General features: G+C 59.5%; 2 protein-coding genes across 16 annotated transcripts in view; one reads left to right on the top strand and one right to left on the bottom strand.

Moving 5' to 3' along the window:
- Positions 1 to 593: 593 nt before the first annotated feature.
- Positions 594 to 11,930, top strand: LZTS2 (leucine zipper tumor suppressor 2). 15 transcript variants are annotated; one of them, XM_063618233.1, is made up of 5 exons: positions 594 to 711; positions 6,561 to 7,010; positions 7,569 to 8,228; positions 9,551 to 9,808; positions 10,580 to 11,930. In XM_063618233.1, the coding sequence occupies exons 2-5, from the start codon at positions 6,603 to 6,605 to the stop codon at positions 11,261 to 11,263; spliced, it is 2,010 nt and encodes a 669-aa protein (XP_063474303.1). In that variant the 5' UTR covers positions 594 to 711; positions 6,561 to 6,602; the 3' UTR covers positions 11,264 to 11,930. The 15 variants fall into 15 exon arrangements, with proteins under 15 accessions (XP_063474303.1, XP_063474319.1, XP_055107748.1 ...); XM_055251773.2 differs by lacking the exon at positions 594 to 711 and adding an exon at positions 1,058 to 1,280; XM_055251792.2 differs by lacking the exon at positions 594 to 711 and adding an exon at positions 2,309 to 2,463.
- The window catches only part of PDZD7 (PDZ domain containing 7), a 23,587-nt gene continuing 19,852 nt past the window's right edge, over positions 11,771 to 15,505 (bottom strand). Inside the window, exons 15-17 of the mRNA XM_063618139.1 lie at positions 14,360 to 14,977; positions 13,340 to 13,440; positions 11,771 to 12,944 (exon numbers count right to left, since the gene is read on the bottom strand). Of these exons, the coding sequence (XP_063474209.1) occupies positions 12,561 to 12,944; positions 13,340 to 13,440; positions 14,360 to 14,977 (1,103 nt within the window). The 3' untranslated portion in view covers positions 11,771 to 12,560. The remainder of the gene's footprint in view (positions 12,945 to 13,339; positions 13,441 to 14,359; positions 14,978 to 15,505) is intronic.

Below are 15,505 nucleotides of genomic sequence, written 5' to 3'. Positions count from 1 at the left end.
CTGAGATCTCAGGAAAGGCGTGGCTAAGCTGGGTCCAGTTGGATCTACAGCCTTGTCCTCTAATTGATAGTGTATGTCACACTTGGCTATGAGGGGACAGCTTTGGTCCTCCGGCAGCTTCGTCTCTGCTGTGGATGGGTTTAAGAAGAAACAACTCGGCCGGGCGCGGTGGCTTACGCCTGTAATCCCAGCACTTTCGGAGGCCGAGGTGGGTGGATCACGAGGTCAGGAGTTTGAGACCAGCCTGGCCAATATGGTGAAACCCCGTCTCTACTAAAAATACAAAAATTAGCCAGGCGTGGTGGCGCGCGCCTCTAGTCCCAGCTGCTCTGGAGGCTGAGGCAGGAGAATTGCTTGAACCTGGGAAGCGGGCGTTGCAATGAGCCAAGATCCTGCCGCTGCATTATGGGCAACAGAGCGAGACTCCCTCCCAAAAAACAACTCACCGAGGTCTCCTGTAGCCCATATGGCCCAGATACCTGTAGACCTTCCTACATGCTGCCTTGAGTGCCATGGCGGGAGGGACCCCTTGGGACCTCCCTGCAATACAGGCCAACTTCCTGTTTGTGCCTGTGGGTGGGACTTTATGAGTCTTAGAGAAGCCCAGCCATGCCCCGTAGGGGGTCAGAACCCGCAGGCCTGCTCACCTGGGCAGATGCCTACTCTAGGGAGGGGGCTGTGCTGGTTCTGCCTGGGCAGCCCCACGCTGAGGTGTGTACGTGGTAGGGGTAGGTGGGAGCTGCTCTGGTGAAACTTGAGCCTTCTTTGTCTGCTTCCCAGGGGTTGTCCCTGTATTTGGGGATTGGGCCAAGAGTGGACCGGGTTGGGCTCCCATCGGAGCAGGGAGGGTGGCAGAGTCAAGCTCTATAGGCAGCTTAGCTTAAGGCAGCCAGGTAGCCGAATTATCGGTCACGTGATGCTCGCCCCCTTCCCCAGGTCAAAAACCAAATCCAGTAAGCTGTGAAGTCAGAGGCCAGACGGGCAGCCTCGGCCACCGTCGAGTCACTGTTGGGCTGGGCACTGGGTCGGCTGCTGGTGCAGTGCGGGGCAGACCACTCCCCTCCCTGGGTGGGGGGCGCGGCCTGAGCCGCCCCGCCCCGCCCCGCTCCACCAGGTCGGGCCAAGCGGGCGCCGGGAGCTGGGAGCCGGGAGCCAGGAGCCCAGAGTTCGGAACCTAGAGTTCGGAGCGGGCTAGGGAGCTGGCGTTGTCGCGGCAAGGAGGTGGGCGCGCTGGAGCAGGAGCGGGGCCGGAGCTGGAGCCGAGGCGCAGGTGGCGCTGGGTGAGTGGTGGGGCGGCGGAGGTGCAGGAACTCCCGCCTCCCGCACATCCCCGCTCCTGAACGAACTTTCCGCTTCTCGGGAAGCTAGGGGTTGGGGTGAGGAGGGGCATCCGCACTTGGTGGGGCGCCCGCGAAGAGTCCGAACAGGGAAGCGACACGAAAACGCACGCCGACGGGCCCCATACACGCGTGCACAGACCCACGCCCGCACTTGGGACACGCGAACACACATGCACTCGGAAAGGACGCGCCCAGTTGGCCACCCTTGCACTCCCAGGGACAGCGCCAGCCGGCCCGCGCGGACCCACAGCGGGCAGGGCACTCTGCGGTCGCGTATTGGGTGCGGGAAAGGGGCAGCCCCGTGACTGCCGACGGGGGCGGGCCGGGTGAAACGCACCCGGAGGTTCCTGCTTCCTGGCCTCCCGCAGGTGAAGACCAAGACGTAAACAGGCGCCGAGCACGTGACAGCTCCGCAGACCAGTGGCCTGTGCCCCCAACCCCACCACGGGGCGGGAACCCCACCCTAGTCCGGGGCGCGTTTGCTTGGTCCCAGGCCGGACGGCGTTCCATTCTCCGCCTGGAGCGGGGATAAGCCCTATCCCAGGAACCGGAGCACAGCGCCCCCTGGAGCCGGGGCGGAGCAGGAGGGCCGGGCTGCTGGGCAGGGCTGGGGTTAACTCGGGCTCCTGGACGTCCTCCTCCCCAATACATTCTTGGTGTCTGCATCCCTGAAGGTTTCGGAGACAGGCCCTTGATGGCAGTGGACAGCTGCCCCCGCCTGTTACCGCCAGCCCAGAGAGCAGCTGCCTGAGCGCCTGCGGGTCCCCTTCCTACCCTCACCTCCACTCCTTGGGGGAGTCGGAGTCTCCTCCCCCGAGAAAATGCATGAGTGTAAACGCTCCCTCAATACCAGAGTGGGCCTACCCCCCCCCCGCTAGAAGAAGGAGGACGAGCCCCTCCCCCCAGGGAATGAGGGAGTGGGCAGTAGCCCGATGCCTCCTCCTCGCCCCACCCCCTACCCCTACACACACGCTGAGCCCAGCTGCCGCCTGAGCTGGGCAGGCTGCCAGAAAGAGGAGGAGGCTCTCGGTGCCCCAGGAGGCAGGGATCAGGGCAAGGCCAGAGGAGGGGGCTCTGCTGGGGAGAGGGGCTCAGTCTGTTCTTGTGAGGCTGAGGGTCTGGGGTGAGTCTGAGGGTGGCTGGGCTGTGTTTCCCTTTCCAGGGAAAAAGAAAGAAAAACAACCCTGTCCATGGAGCTAAAAATAGAGCTGAGAGCCGGCCAGGGCTGTGGCCTGGAAGGGGGGGATGCTCCTTCCTGGGGCCCGGGCGAGCTCTGGCAGGCCTTGGCCCTGCGGGGGAGGGGGTGGTTAGGGGAGAAAGGCTGTCTTTGCCCAGGGATGCAGGCATCAGCTGACCTGACCGGGTCACCGAGACACCTAGGGGAAAGGCTGTGCGGTAGAATATTTGTGAAGCACGGCGTGTAAGAAGTTGTCTGTGTGAGTGACTGTGAATAGAGGCTGTCAATGCGTGAAAGATGGTTAGGAGACTAAGTGCATTTGAGACTATGACTGGGTGCGAAGGACTGCGGATTGTTGTGGAACCTGTGCCCAACAGGCCTGTGACACCGTGTCTGTGTGTGAGTTGGACTGGAAGATTATGGAAAGAAGGAACGCGGACTCACGTGACGGCTGAGACTGCTTGTGGCTGCGTGGTGAGGCTGCATGTGGGAAAGGTCGTGTGGGTGTTAGGGAGACTGTATTGTGTGCGAGAAGGTGAGAATACTTGCGACCCTGAGGAAGTGGAATGTTGTCTGCCGTGAGGCTGGTGTAGGTTTGGGCTGTAGGCTTGCACCGGTTCGCCCCAGTGATTGTTGTGGAGCCAGGGGCCGCTCCTCTCCGAGAAATGACCTCTCTCTTAGCAAGTGATCCCGAGGGGAGGCTGGGGAGCACGAGGTCGCGCCAGAGGCCGGCCTGGGTTCGCGGGGAAAAGGGCATCGTGCCGGGGATTGGGGCAGGGCCTGCGTGTGGGGGGCGGCTGGGTGTGTTCTCCGAGCCGGCCGCCAGGTGGCGTCGCCTCCGTGAAGCCCATGTTGCCGCCTCCAACCCGCCGCGGGGCAGGCGCGGATCGAGCCTCGGCCTCCTACTCGGGCTAGGGCGCGGGGCCCCGGCACCGGAGAGTGGGGGACGGCCGGCCATCCTCCTCTCGCTTGGGACTCTGAGGCTAACAGCGTGTCAGGGAAGCTTCGCCTGGAGAAGCGGAGGGGGAGGGGCGGCCGCTGCCGCGCCGTGGCCCTTTGTGCTGGAACAATGACCAGCTGTCGCTGGCCCCGGGGCCCCGGCTGGGGTGGAGGGTGACCACCGCCGCCGCCGCCGCGTCCAGCCGAACCGAGCCCCCACACACGCAGTCACAGGGCGTCGGAGGGAGGGCTCCCGACTGCCGCCGAGCAGCCCTTACGTGCGCCCCGGCGGATTCGCGTGACGCGGGTGCCTGCGCGTGTCCGCGCCCCGGGGCGGAGACGCCCCTCGGACCCTCCCCCGCGCGGCGCCGCCCACTGGCACCGGGCGGGGGCTGGCCAGGGCCGGGGGCGCCGCGGAGGCGGAGGCGGGGCTGGGCCACGCAGCTCCGAGTGGCGGCGCGCGGGCCGGGGCCGGGGCCGTAGCCGGAGCCGGGGCCGGGCGGCGCGCCTGTGGAGCGCTGGGGGCGGCCTGGGGCTGAGCATGGAGCAGCGCGGCGGAGGTGAGGGGGGGCCGGGCCTGGGAGGCGGCCTGGGGAGCCCCCAACTTCTGCGCGGTGGAATCCAGCGGGGAGACGGCGTTCCCCAGTCGCCCCCACTTTCTGGAAGGGGGGCTGGACTCTGGAGAATGGGTCAGGGGCTCCTGGCTTCCCCCCGCGGAATGGGAACTCGTGATCGCAGACTTGACCCCGCTTGACTGGTCCTTGGAGTTTGGGTGGGAGGGAGACTTTCCCCAACTCTTCAGATCCATCGCCGGCCCTGAACCAGCTCCAGCCCTCTAGAGGCTCTCCTCAGCCCGCTAAAAGGGGGGTGCTCCTGGGCCAGAGTGATTGCTCAGGGAGTGCTGGGGAGAATGAGGGGTTCCCATCTCCCACAGCCACAAACGCATTTCTCAAAATGGAGCCTCCACTTGCCCCTCCTTCTCTTTCGGGCTCCAAGAGCGGGAGCCGGCCTGGCTGGGCCTGGCTTTCCAGACTCCTGGCTCTGGCTCCCTGGGTGTGTGGCTCTCAGGGCCCGGCTCTGTGGCACTTTGGACTTACGGGCCCTCGGCTCCGTGGGGTTAGGGGGCCCTGGCTTACTGGGTCTCGCTGGCTGTCCCCTTGTCGGCCTGACCCTCCGAGTCTTTGTCTCTTTTGGGTCCCTGTCTTTCTCTGAGCCTGTCTCCTTCCTTCAATTTTCACTTTCTCCGTGCTCGCTGAAGTGGGGAAATGCAACAGAGGTGCCAGCCCCCTTGGCCCCGTAAGAAGTCCCTTCCCCACTGTTCACTCCACGCCCTGGAGTGGGCCCAGAGAGGGGAGGGGAGGGGGTTCTCTATCTGCTCTGCTGGGGGCTGGGATGTGTGGGGTGGTCTGAGCCCCAGCCCTACAGAGGGGCCTGTGGTCGCTCCCTGCCCCCGGCCTACCCCTCCCTCAGCTCCCCGCAGCTCCTGCCCCGGTGTGGACACCCCTTCCTGGTTCGCAGTGTCTTTTGACTCGGGTGGGAAGGAGGGCGGTGGATTTAATGGAGCGCATGCGAGAAAGAAGGGGAACAGATCAGGCAAAGGAGTTGGATAATATCCCACCTCTCCCCACACGCCAAAGAGAGAAGGAAACAGGCTCCCCCCACCAACGGGCCCTCAAGCCACCCGGGCTCCCACCACTCTCATACCTGCGTGCCCACGTTCACAGGCTCCCCTGCACACCCTGGTGCACTCACCTTCCTAGTCACACACAAACATGGGAGCTCACACGTAAACCCATGAACTTACTGACAAATCTGTCCAGGCACCGTCTCTCCCATACACTACAAATTCACTTGTTAGATCCGCATTTATAACTTGCACAGGCTTTCTAATGACCCCTTACCCACACACTCTTGTAAGATATACACATGTGAATTCACACATGAACTCATATGTATGTGAATGAACTGATACATCAAACATGCATAGACTCACATTCATGATGTTTTCACACATTTTCATACACACCTGTTCATTTTCATGCTCCTGTGCATGTAGTCACACAACAAATAACTAAATGCACACACTCCTACTCCCAGTGCAATTCTCTGTCCGCTTCTTGGCCCCGCTTTGCATGATGACTTCAGCAGATGCCTAAGTCCTGGTCATCAGCGGCCTGGGGACTGGGACTAGGGAGGGGGTTCCGGGTGGGGGCTTGTAGCTGCTTCCAGGAAGGAGCAGGGCCTGGGGAGGTGGAGCCCTCTTGCCTGGGCTCTGTGGAAGTGAGGTTTTGGAGCAGCCGCCAGAGGTGAAGGTGGGGCATCTACCTTCCTCCCCTCAGGGTTAATTTGGGGACCTTCTGAAGCTGTAGGGTTTCAGAGAGGTTGGCAGTGTGGGGCAGAGCCTGTGGAGCCTCCTTCAGGCCTCACCGATTGGGTGTGCAGAGGCTAGGAGTTGTCATGGAAACTGGTATGAGCCTGCATCCACCTCTGGGAGGCAGGAGACCCCAAAGGACACCTGTGGACTCCCTAAGAGCCACGGGTTTCTTATTTAGCCAGGTCGACAGAGAGGCAGTTTAGCCGCCTCTCTGTCTGAGAGAAACTGAGGCCCAGCAGGGGGAGGCAGGGCACTGCCTGGCCTTGGCCCTTTGTTCCCTAATTACCATCTGAGGTGCTGATTGCACCCCTGAGGTACCTCTGCCCAAACTGCCCTGTAATGAGGCCACCTGGCTGAGAGGACCAGGGACCTGTGCTTCAAGCTGGTAGAGAGGGCCCCTCCCTCACCTGAGTCCTGGCCTCTGTGGAGGATACAGGATTGGGCTTGGGCCTGGGTCTTTGCTGCCAGGTGGCCCTGCAGTAATCATCCAGGCCTCCCATCCCTCTCAGCATCTCTGCTGAGTGAATTCACTCCTCAGCCCTGTACAGACCAGCATTGGGCAGTGTGGTCTGGGGCCCAGGGGGAATTGAGGTTCATTCCAGCGCTTGAAGGGGGAGTCTTGGTGGGGATCAGGGCTTGTTACTGATGTCAAGGAGGTGTTTGGTCAGGATCAGTGGGTCAGGAGGGATATCAAGGTGGAGGGACTCTGACACCACTGCCCTGCTTACAGGTCGCCTGCGAGGCCGCTGGCCAGGCCTGAGCCTTTGCCACCATGGCCATTGTGCAGACTCTGCCAGTGCCACTGGAGCCTGCTCCTGAAGCTGCCACTGCCCCACAAGCTCCAGCCATGGGTAGTGTGAGCAGCCTTATCTCAGGCCGGCCCTGTCCCGGGGGGCCAGCTCCTCCCCGCCACCACGGCCCTCCTGGGCCCACCTTCTTCCGCCAGCAGGATGGCCTGCTGCGGGGTGGCTATGAGGCACAGGAGCCACTGTGCCCAGCTGTGCCCCCTAGGAAGGCTGTCCCTGTCACCACCTTCACCTACATCAATGAGGACTTCCGGACAGAGTCACCCCCCAGCCCGAGCAGTGATGTCGAGGATGCCCGAGGGCAGCAGGCACACAATGCCCACCTCCGCGGCCCACCACCGAAGCTCATCCCTGTCTCCGGAAAGCTGGAGAAGGTGAGGACCAGCTCTTCCTTGTGGGCCTGGGTAGAATGGGCGTCCTCCCTTGGGAAACTGGAATTTAGAAGCTTATATAGAGGAAAGAGTGTGGGCTCCAGATTCACCAGACCTGGGTCCTAATCCCAGCTCTCTCATTCTGGATGTGTGACCTCAGGGAAGTCACTTAACCTGAGCCTCAGTTTCTAGAACTGACATGAAGGTCAAATAATGTATAGCATAGTGCCTAGCATGTAGCATGTATGCAGTAAGTGCTAGTTGCTTACGTTCTGGTTATTCTGCACCAGTTATACGTTTGACTTTGGGCAAGGCCTTTAACCTTGCTGAGCCTCCATTTCCTCATCTCTAATATGGGGATAGTGATCATATTTAGATAATGGAGATCAACCTTTCAAATTGCTTGACACAAAGCTGACACTGGTGGCCACCTCCACCAGTGGCCGCAATTGTTATGAATATATGGGCATTGGGGACCCCAGATGGGAGGGCAGGGAGTGTCATAAGGGCTCTGCAAGATTGGGCAGCTCATCTCCAGTGTCACATGGCACCTCATTTCAGAACATGGAGAAGATCCTGATCCGCCCAACAGCCTTCAAGCCAGTGCTGCCCAAACCTCGAGGGGCTCCGTCCCTGCCTAGCTTCATGGGTCCTCGGGCCACCGGGCTGTCTGGGAGCCAGGGCAGCCTGACGCAGCTGTTTGGGGGCCCTGCCTCCTCCTCCTCTTCTTCCTCCTCCTCTTCAGCTGCTGACAAACCCCTGGCATTTAGTGGCTGGGCCAGTGGCTGCCCATCAGGGACGCTATCCGACTCTGGCCGAAACTCACTGTCCAGCCTGCCCACCTACAGCACCGGAGGTGCCGAGCCAACCACCAGCTCCCCAGGCGGGCACCTGCCTTCCCATGGCTCTGGGCGAGGGGCACTGCCTGGGCCAGCCCGAGGGGTCCCTACTGGGCCCTCCCACTCAGACAGTGGCCGGTCCTCCTCTAGCAAGAGCACAGGCTCCCTGGGGGGCCGTGTGGCTGGGGGGCTTTTGGGCAGTGGTACCCGGGCCTCCCCTGACAGCAGCTCCTGTGGGGAGCGCTCACCACCACCCCCACCTCCACCTCCTTCGGACGAGGCCCTGCTGCACTGTGTCCTGGAAGGAAAGCTCCGAGACCGGGAGGCAGAGCTTCAGCAGCTGCGGGACAGTATGGACAAGAATGAGGCTACCATGTGCCAGGTGTGGTCAAAGGCAATGATGGGGAAGGGGCATGGCAGGACATCCCAAGGCCCTGGGAATGCAAGGGGCATTTCCATTTTGGCAGGGAAGGGGGGTTGGGTAGTTGTAGTTGTGACCCTCCTGCCCTCCCCACCAGTTGTCTGGTTTAATTTGTGGAGTAGCCAGGCGTGGTGGCTCACATCTGTGGGCACATTTCAGCACTTTGGGAGGCTGAAATGGGCGGATTGCTTGAGCTCGGGAGTTTGAGACCACCCTGGGTAACGTGGGGAAACCCCATCTCTACTAAAAATAAATTAGCTAAATGTGGTGGCATGTACCTATAGTCCCAGCTACTTGGGAGGCTGAGGTGGGCGGATAACTTGAGCCCAGGAGGAGGAGGAGGTTACAGTGGACTGACATTCCACCATTGCACTCCAGCCTGGGTGACAGAGCAAGACTCTATCTCAAAACAAAAAACAAAACTTGTGGGGTGGAAAGGAGTCAGAGTGCATGGATTCAAACCTCCCACTGCCAAATACTAGTTTTTGGGCTTGAGCAAGTTGCTTAACTTTATTCAGCCTGTATTTCTTCATCTATAATAAGGATATTTCTAGCTTCATAGGATTATTATGAGGATTAAATAAGGCAAAAGGTATAAAGTGATTAGACTAATGCCTGGTACCTAGGAAGTGCTATATAAATGCTTGCCTTTTTTTATTTTTATTTTTTATTTTTAGTAGAGATGGGGTTTCCACCATGTTGGCCAAGCTGGTCACGAACCTCAGGCCTCAAGTGATTCACCCGCCTCGGCCTCCCAAAGTGCTGGGATTACAGGTGTGAGCCACTGCACCCGGCCAAGTGCTTGCTTTTTTTTTTTTTTTTTTTTGAGACAGGGTCTCATTCTGTCACCCAGGCTAGAGTGCAGTGGCACGATTTCAGCTCCCTGTAGCCTCAACCCCCTGGGCTCAAGCAGTCCTCTCACCCCAGCCTCCCAAGTAGCTGAGACTACAGGCGCATGCCACCACACCAAGCTAATTTTTGTTCTTTGGAGAGGCAGGGTTTTGCTGTGTTGCCTAGGCTGGTCTCGAACTCTGGCTTAAGTGATCCACCCACCTCGGCTTCCCAAAGTGCTGGGATTACAGGCATGAGCCACCGAGCCTGGTCTGCTTGCTCTTGTGTTTGTTCCTATGATCATCATAAAAGCAGTTAGTATTGTTGCAATTACTATTGTTGTTTAATGGAATCCACCCTTCCTGAGCCCTCGGAAGTGGGCCGCCAGAGCAGATACTGAATGGGGAGTTGGGAAAACTGCCCAGGAGCCAGGTCTCTCTTCTTGCCTGCAGGCATACGAGGAGCGGCAGCGGCACTGGCAGCGAGAGCGTGAGGCCCTGCGAGAGGACTGTGCGGCCCAGGCACAGCGGGCACAGCGGGCCCAACAGCTGCTGCAGCTACAGGTGTTCCAGCTGCAGCAGGAGAAGCGGCAGTTGCAGGACGACTTCGCACAGCTGCTGCAGGAGCGCGAACAGCTGGAGCGGCGCTGCGCCACCTTGGAGCGGGAGCAGCGGGAGCTCGGGCCGAGGCTTGAGGAGACCAAGTGGGAGGTGGGCCAGACCAGGAGGGGCAGGGAGCAGGGTCACACAGGGAGAAACCCTGGAAAAAGGGGCCCAGCCGCACCCTCCCTCAGCCTGCCACCCCCAGAGGTCCTCCCCTTCCTCACCTCCGTGAGATGAGGTTCCCCTCTGTCCCTTTCTCGGAGGGAGGTCTCCTTGTTGGCCTTGTCTAGTGGCACGGAGCCACGCTTCCAGCCAATAGTAAGAATGTGGTGCTTGTGGTGTGGAGGCACTGTTCTAAGCATGTTACATGGAACAGATAATTTCATCCTTATAACAACACTGAGGGGCTACCCTTAGTCTCCCCATTTTAGAGATGAGTAAACTGAGGCCCAGAAAGGCTGAAGCCCCAAATCTGAACCCAGGCAGTCTGGCTCCAATATCTGAGCTCTTAACCAAGTCACTGTAGGTACCTCTCCAGCAGGCACCTGGGCACTGCCCTCCGTTGCCCCCACTCCTGCAGCACTTGCCAGCACCCAGTCCCCAGTCCCCAGTCCCCAGGGCTTGGTGGTACTTCCACAGTGTCTTGTGATGCTTTGAAGACACCAGCTTTGAAGCAAAAAGATCTAGGTCTGCTTTCCACTTAAGCCACATCTTAACTGTATGACCTTGGACATGTCACTAGACTTGCCTTAGTGTCTCCATCTGTAAAATGGGGATAAAGATGGACTCTTCTCTCCCAAATGCCCAGCATGATGCGCAGGGCCTGTCGCCCCAGGAGAACCTGTCTCACCATCCTTCCCCACTTCCTCCCACCCCCAGGTGTGCCAGAAATCAGGCGAGATCTCCCTGCTGAAGCAGCAGCTGAAAGAGTCTCAGGCAGAGCTGGTGCAGAAGGGCAGCGAGCTGGTGGCCCTGCGGGTGGCGCTCCGGGAGGCCCGTGCTACGCTGCGGGTCAGTGAGGGCCGTGCGCGGGGTCTACAGGAGGCCGCCCGAGCTCGGGAGCTGGAGCTGGAAGCCTGTTCCCAGGAGCTGCAGCGACACCGCCAAGAAGCTGAACAGCTGCGGGAGAAAGCTGGGCAGTTGGATGCTGAGGCGGCTGGACTCCGGGAGCCCCATGTGCCACCTGCCACTGCTGACCCATTCCTCCTGGCAGAGAGTGATGAGGCCAAAGTGCAGCGGGCAGCAGCCGGGGTTGGGGGCAGCTTGCGCGCCCAGGTGGAGCGGTTGCGGGTGGAGCTGCAGCGGGAGCGGCGGCGGGGTGAGGAGCAGCGGGACAGCTTTGAGGGGGAGCGGCTGGCCTGGCAGGCAGAGAAGGAGCAGGTGATCCGCTACCAGAAGCAGCTGCAGCACAACTACATCCAGATGTACCGGCGCAACCGGCAGCTAGAGCAGGAGCTGCAGCAGCTCAGCCTGGAGCTGGAGGCCCGGGAGCTCGCTGACCTGGGCCTGGCAGAGCAGGCCCCCTGCATCTGCCTGGAGGAGATCACTGCTACTGAGATCTAGGGCCCTCGGCACCCAGCTCTGTAGGGAGCTCTGCCAGAGGGGCAGCAGCTGCAGATCCACTTAGGCCCCAGGGTCCATGGATGACCCCAAAGGCTGAGGGCCCCAAAGCCACTTGTCTCCTAGGATCCAGGCCTCTGGGCTTCTGCCAAGAACTCGGGGTGGCCCTATGACTTGGAGGAGCAAGATCAGACTGCTTGAAGGTCCCCGTGTTCACTGTTACCCAGAGGCTCCTGTTACTACCCACTTCATTCCCCACCGCTGCCAGTGCCACTGCCAACCCTGTTCACAGGCGCTTCCAGCCCACTCCAGCCAGGGGAGCTGGGAAGAAGAAGGGGCTCCCTACTCTCCACATTCCCCCCGACCCCAAAGCCAGAGAAAGCCAGATGGCACCAGCTGCTCCAGATGTGCCTGCCCACATTGGGGGACAGGGCCGGGCCTGGGCTCAGTTCCCGGGTTTGAGCTCTGCAGCCTCTTTCCTGGAGTGAGGGGGCTGAAGTCAGACCAAAGGAAGAACTCAGAAATGTCTTGTTTATTTGTGTTTGTGACCAAGCAGCCTCTCCCTTCACCCAGGTTTATGGCCTCGTTTTCACTTGTATATTTTTCACACTGTAAATTTCTTGTACAAACCCAAAGAAAAAATTAAAAAAATTTTTTTGTTTAAAAATAATGTGAATGTGCTGAATAAAGAGTACAGGAACTTGTTTGACCCACACCCCCCCACCATTTGCTGGCTATTCTCCTCCCCCTCATAGAGCTCTCTTGGGGAGAAAAGGTGATGGAGGAAGGACAAATCCAGTAGAATGTCTGAGGTCTTAGTGGACCCCAACATGAAATGATCTCTCAGGATTTCAGGGACTAGAAAAGCCTTTCATCCTTTTCCTTGCACAGAATGCTGCTTGGGGTTGAGGAATGGATGCATTGACCCCTTCAGGGCCCTGTCTGAGAGTCTGTGTCCCTGGAGGCTTGGGCGACTCATAAGGGGCAGCGTGTGAGAAAGTGCCCACCAATCCCAAGCTCCAGACCTTGGCTTTCTCACCCCCTTTCCTGGCTTGGGAGGTGGGGGAACAGTGAGTGCAGGTGACACAGGCTGCCCACTAGCACCTTGTCCTTGGATACTAAGGCAGAGCCTTAATGACAGCTGAGGAAGGAAGAAAGTGGAAAGATGTGAGCCACCAGTGTGGCACTGGGAGGAGGCAGGGTGGGCAGGAGCTGGAGAGTTCTAAAGAAGTTGGTAAGAGAGGTCCTGGGGATAACGAGATGCTGGAGTCAGTGGGAGAATCTGAGGTTAGGGGAAGGGTCATGGGGTGCGTGGGGAGGGTTCAGGCTTAGAATCAGGAGTCTGGAGGGCTGGGGAGGGGGCTGGGCTGGGAGTTGGCTGGAGGAGCCTGGCATCAGTGGGAGGAGTCTGGAGATTGGTGGGAGGTTCTGGGAGCCAGTGGGCAGGAACTGGAGCAGCATCAAGGGGTTGGTGGGCAGGCGAATGATTAGCAGGAAGGCCCCCATCAGTAAGGGCTGATGAGTCAGAGGGTGAGGGCCATGGGCTGGGCCCGGGGACCCTGACCACAAGCTCCATGGGCTCCCGGGCCTTGTTTCGATAAGCCCGACGGATGGTGTCTACTGCACGCTGGTGGGTCACCTGCTCCAGACTCTCTCCGTCCACTGCCACAAGCTCAAAGCCAGCCTAGGATGGGGTGAGAGAGTCACATACCTCCCTCCTCATGTCACCCTGCATCAGCCCCCAACCTGAAGGCAGTATCTTCTCACCTCCACCCACGAGGACACTCCTCCCCCATCTGGGTGGAGGGGATGGACAATGAGACTTTTGTGCCTGGAGCCGTTGGGGGCAGGGTGGGGCACAAGGGCTCTTTGTCCCTTGGGGCTCAGGCTCAGGCTAGCATGAGGAGACAGAGTTTTCCCTGGGCCTGCTCATCCTGCTCACCTGAACCCCCTCACCCCAAGCCTCCTCCCACAACCTGGGCTAAACATGTCTGGCTGGAAGCTGAGCATGGCCAGCCCCACCTCCTGCCCGGTTTCAGCTGTGGGCTGAGAGGGTGGGCCAGGGCATGCTTCACCCACCTGCAGGGCCCCACTGAGGAAAGCAGCCCCCCCAGGGAAGATCTTCTCTATCTTCACCATGGGCTGCACCTTGGACTCAATGCCCCCAGAAATGCTGATGCCTAGTGATGGGGAAAAACACCATGTGAGAGTGCAGCCGGACCCCAAAATGCAAGCTCCCTGGAGAAATCTAGAATCCCATCCCCAAATCCAAGGCCCCAGCTTCTCCCACATCCCTACATTCTGTTACTACTCAAATCTCAACTCATTCCAAAATCCTCCAGATCCCAGCCCCTCAAATCTAGACCCCACCCTACTGCACCCCAATACCCCAAATTCCCTTTTATTTATTTATTTATTTTTTGAGACAGAGTCTTTTTTTTTTGAGACGGAGTTTCACTCTTGTTGCCCAGGCTGGAGTGCAAAGGCCCAATCTCGGCTCACTGCAACCCCCGCCTCCCGGGTTCAAGTGATTCTCCTGCCTCACCCTCCCTAGTAGGTGGGATTACAGGCATGTGCCAACACGCCAGGCTAATTTTGTATTTTTAGTAGAGACAGGGTTTCTCCATGTTGGTCAGGCTGGTCTTGAACTCCTGACCTCAGGTGAGGTCCTCGGACTCCCGAACTCCTTGGCCTCCCAAAGTGCTGGGATTACAGGCGTGAGCCACCGTGCCCGGCTGAGACAGAGTCTTACTCTGTCGCCCAGGCTGGAGTGCAGTGGCGCAATCTCAGTTGGGCTCACAGCAACCTCCGCCTCCTGGGTTCAAACGATTCTCCTGCTCAGCCTTCCGAGTAGCTGAGATTACAGATGCCCACCACCACACACGGCTAATTCTTTTGTATTTTTAGTGGAAACGGGGTTTCACCATGTAGCCCAGGCTAGTCTTGACCTCCTGACCTCAAGTGATCCGCCTGCCTCAGCCTCCCAACGTGCTGGGATTACAGGTGTGAGCCGCTGCGCCTGGCCCAATACTCCAGATTCTTTCCCTAGGCCCAGGCTTCCTAGTGTCCCCTGCCGGGCACAGTCCCACCTGGACTCACCTAAGGACTGCTTCATCTTGGACAGTGTCACTGTCTTCAGCTCGCCACTAGGGGTCTTCATGGCTGCCTCCTCGGCCGTCGCCCCAGTTCCATTCTGCGAGGGCCCTTGCTTGGCCCCCACCTTGGCTGCCTCCCCATCCAGAGGTCGTGGCAGAGGGGGTCTGGCCTTCCGAGGCTTGTGGTAGCGCCCATTGGCCATGCTGGGGGCAGGGGTAGGCACCGGGGATGGGGAGCGTCTACCTGGAGACTTGCCTTGACCCCAGCTGCTGCGGCTGCAGCTGCGGCTGCGGCTACGGCTGCGGCTGCGGCTCTGAGCCCGGCCCCGGATCTGGCTCTGCGGAGGGTGCTCTGGGCTCAGGGGTTCTGTCAGCAGCCAGTTAGGCCGCGGGGGCCGGGGAGCCACGGGGGGTGGTTGGGGAGGGTGTGTGCAGGCACTTCGGAGGGGGGTGAAGGCATCTACTGGCACGTCTTGGAGAGGGGGGATCCCTTTATGAGGGTGGCGAGGGGCAGAGGCACTCGGGGAGACCTTGAGGCCCCCCAGCCGCTCCCTCAGGTCCCCATCATCTTCCTCCTCCTGGAAGCCGTTCACTGGCAGCAGGTAGAAGCCTCCGCGGCTGTCTGGGGAAGAGTGCCAAGGTCAGCTGCCCACTCCTCCCCTCCCAGCCTGGACCACCTCTCCAGGACCCAGGCCTTGCTTTGGTTTGTGTGGGGCCTGTGACAGCCAGGCCCAAGATTGTTCAGGCACCACTGCAGTGCGGCCCACCAACCGGGGAGGCAGACAAACATGTTCTATTAGAATCGCTTTTATTTATTTATTTATTTATTTATTTATTTATTTATTTATTTTTTGAGATGGAATCTCACTCTGTCGCCCAGGCGCAGTGGCGCGATTTTGGCTCACTGCAACCTCCATCTCCCAGGTTCAAGCAATTCTCCTGCCTCAGCCTCCCGGAGTAGCTGGGATTACAGGCGTGCACGAACAAGCCCAGGTGATTTTTGTATTTTTAGTAGAGACGGGGTTTCGCCATGTTGGCCAGGTTGGTCTCTACTCCTGACCTCAAGCGATCCACCCACCTCAGCCTCCCAAAGTGCTGGGATTACAGGCGTGAGCCACCGCGCCCAGCCTAGAATTGCATTTTAATACTT

This window comes from Symphalangus syndactylus, chromosome 2 (genome assembly GCF_028878055.3).
Source record: "Symphalangus syndactylus isolate Jambi chromosome 2, NHGRI_mSymSyn1-v2.1_pri, whole genome shotgun sequence".
NCBI classification, from domain to species: domain Eukaryota; kingdom Metazoa; phylum Chordata; class Mammalia; order Primates; family Hylobatidae; genus Symphalangus; species Symphalangus syndactylus.
Note: the sequence above shows the minus strand (reverse complement) of the source record. Positions and strands in the feature narration are given on the sequence as shown.

Coding starts and splice junctions, on each gene's coding strand:
- LZTS2 (XM_063618233.1), top strand. CDS start 6,603: ATGGCCATTGTGCAGACTCTGCCAGTGCCACTGGAGCCTGCTCCTGAA. Junction 7,011..7,568: donor TCTCCGGAAAGCTGGAGAAG/GTGAGGACCAGC, acceptor ACCTCATTTCAG/AACATGGAGAAGATCCTGAT. Junction 9,809..10,579: donor TTGAGGAGACCAAGTGGGAG/GTGGGCCAGACC, acceptor TCCCACCCCCAG/GTGTGCCAGAAATCAGGCGA.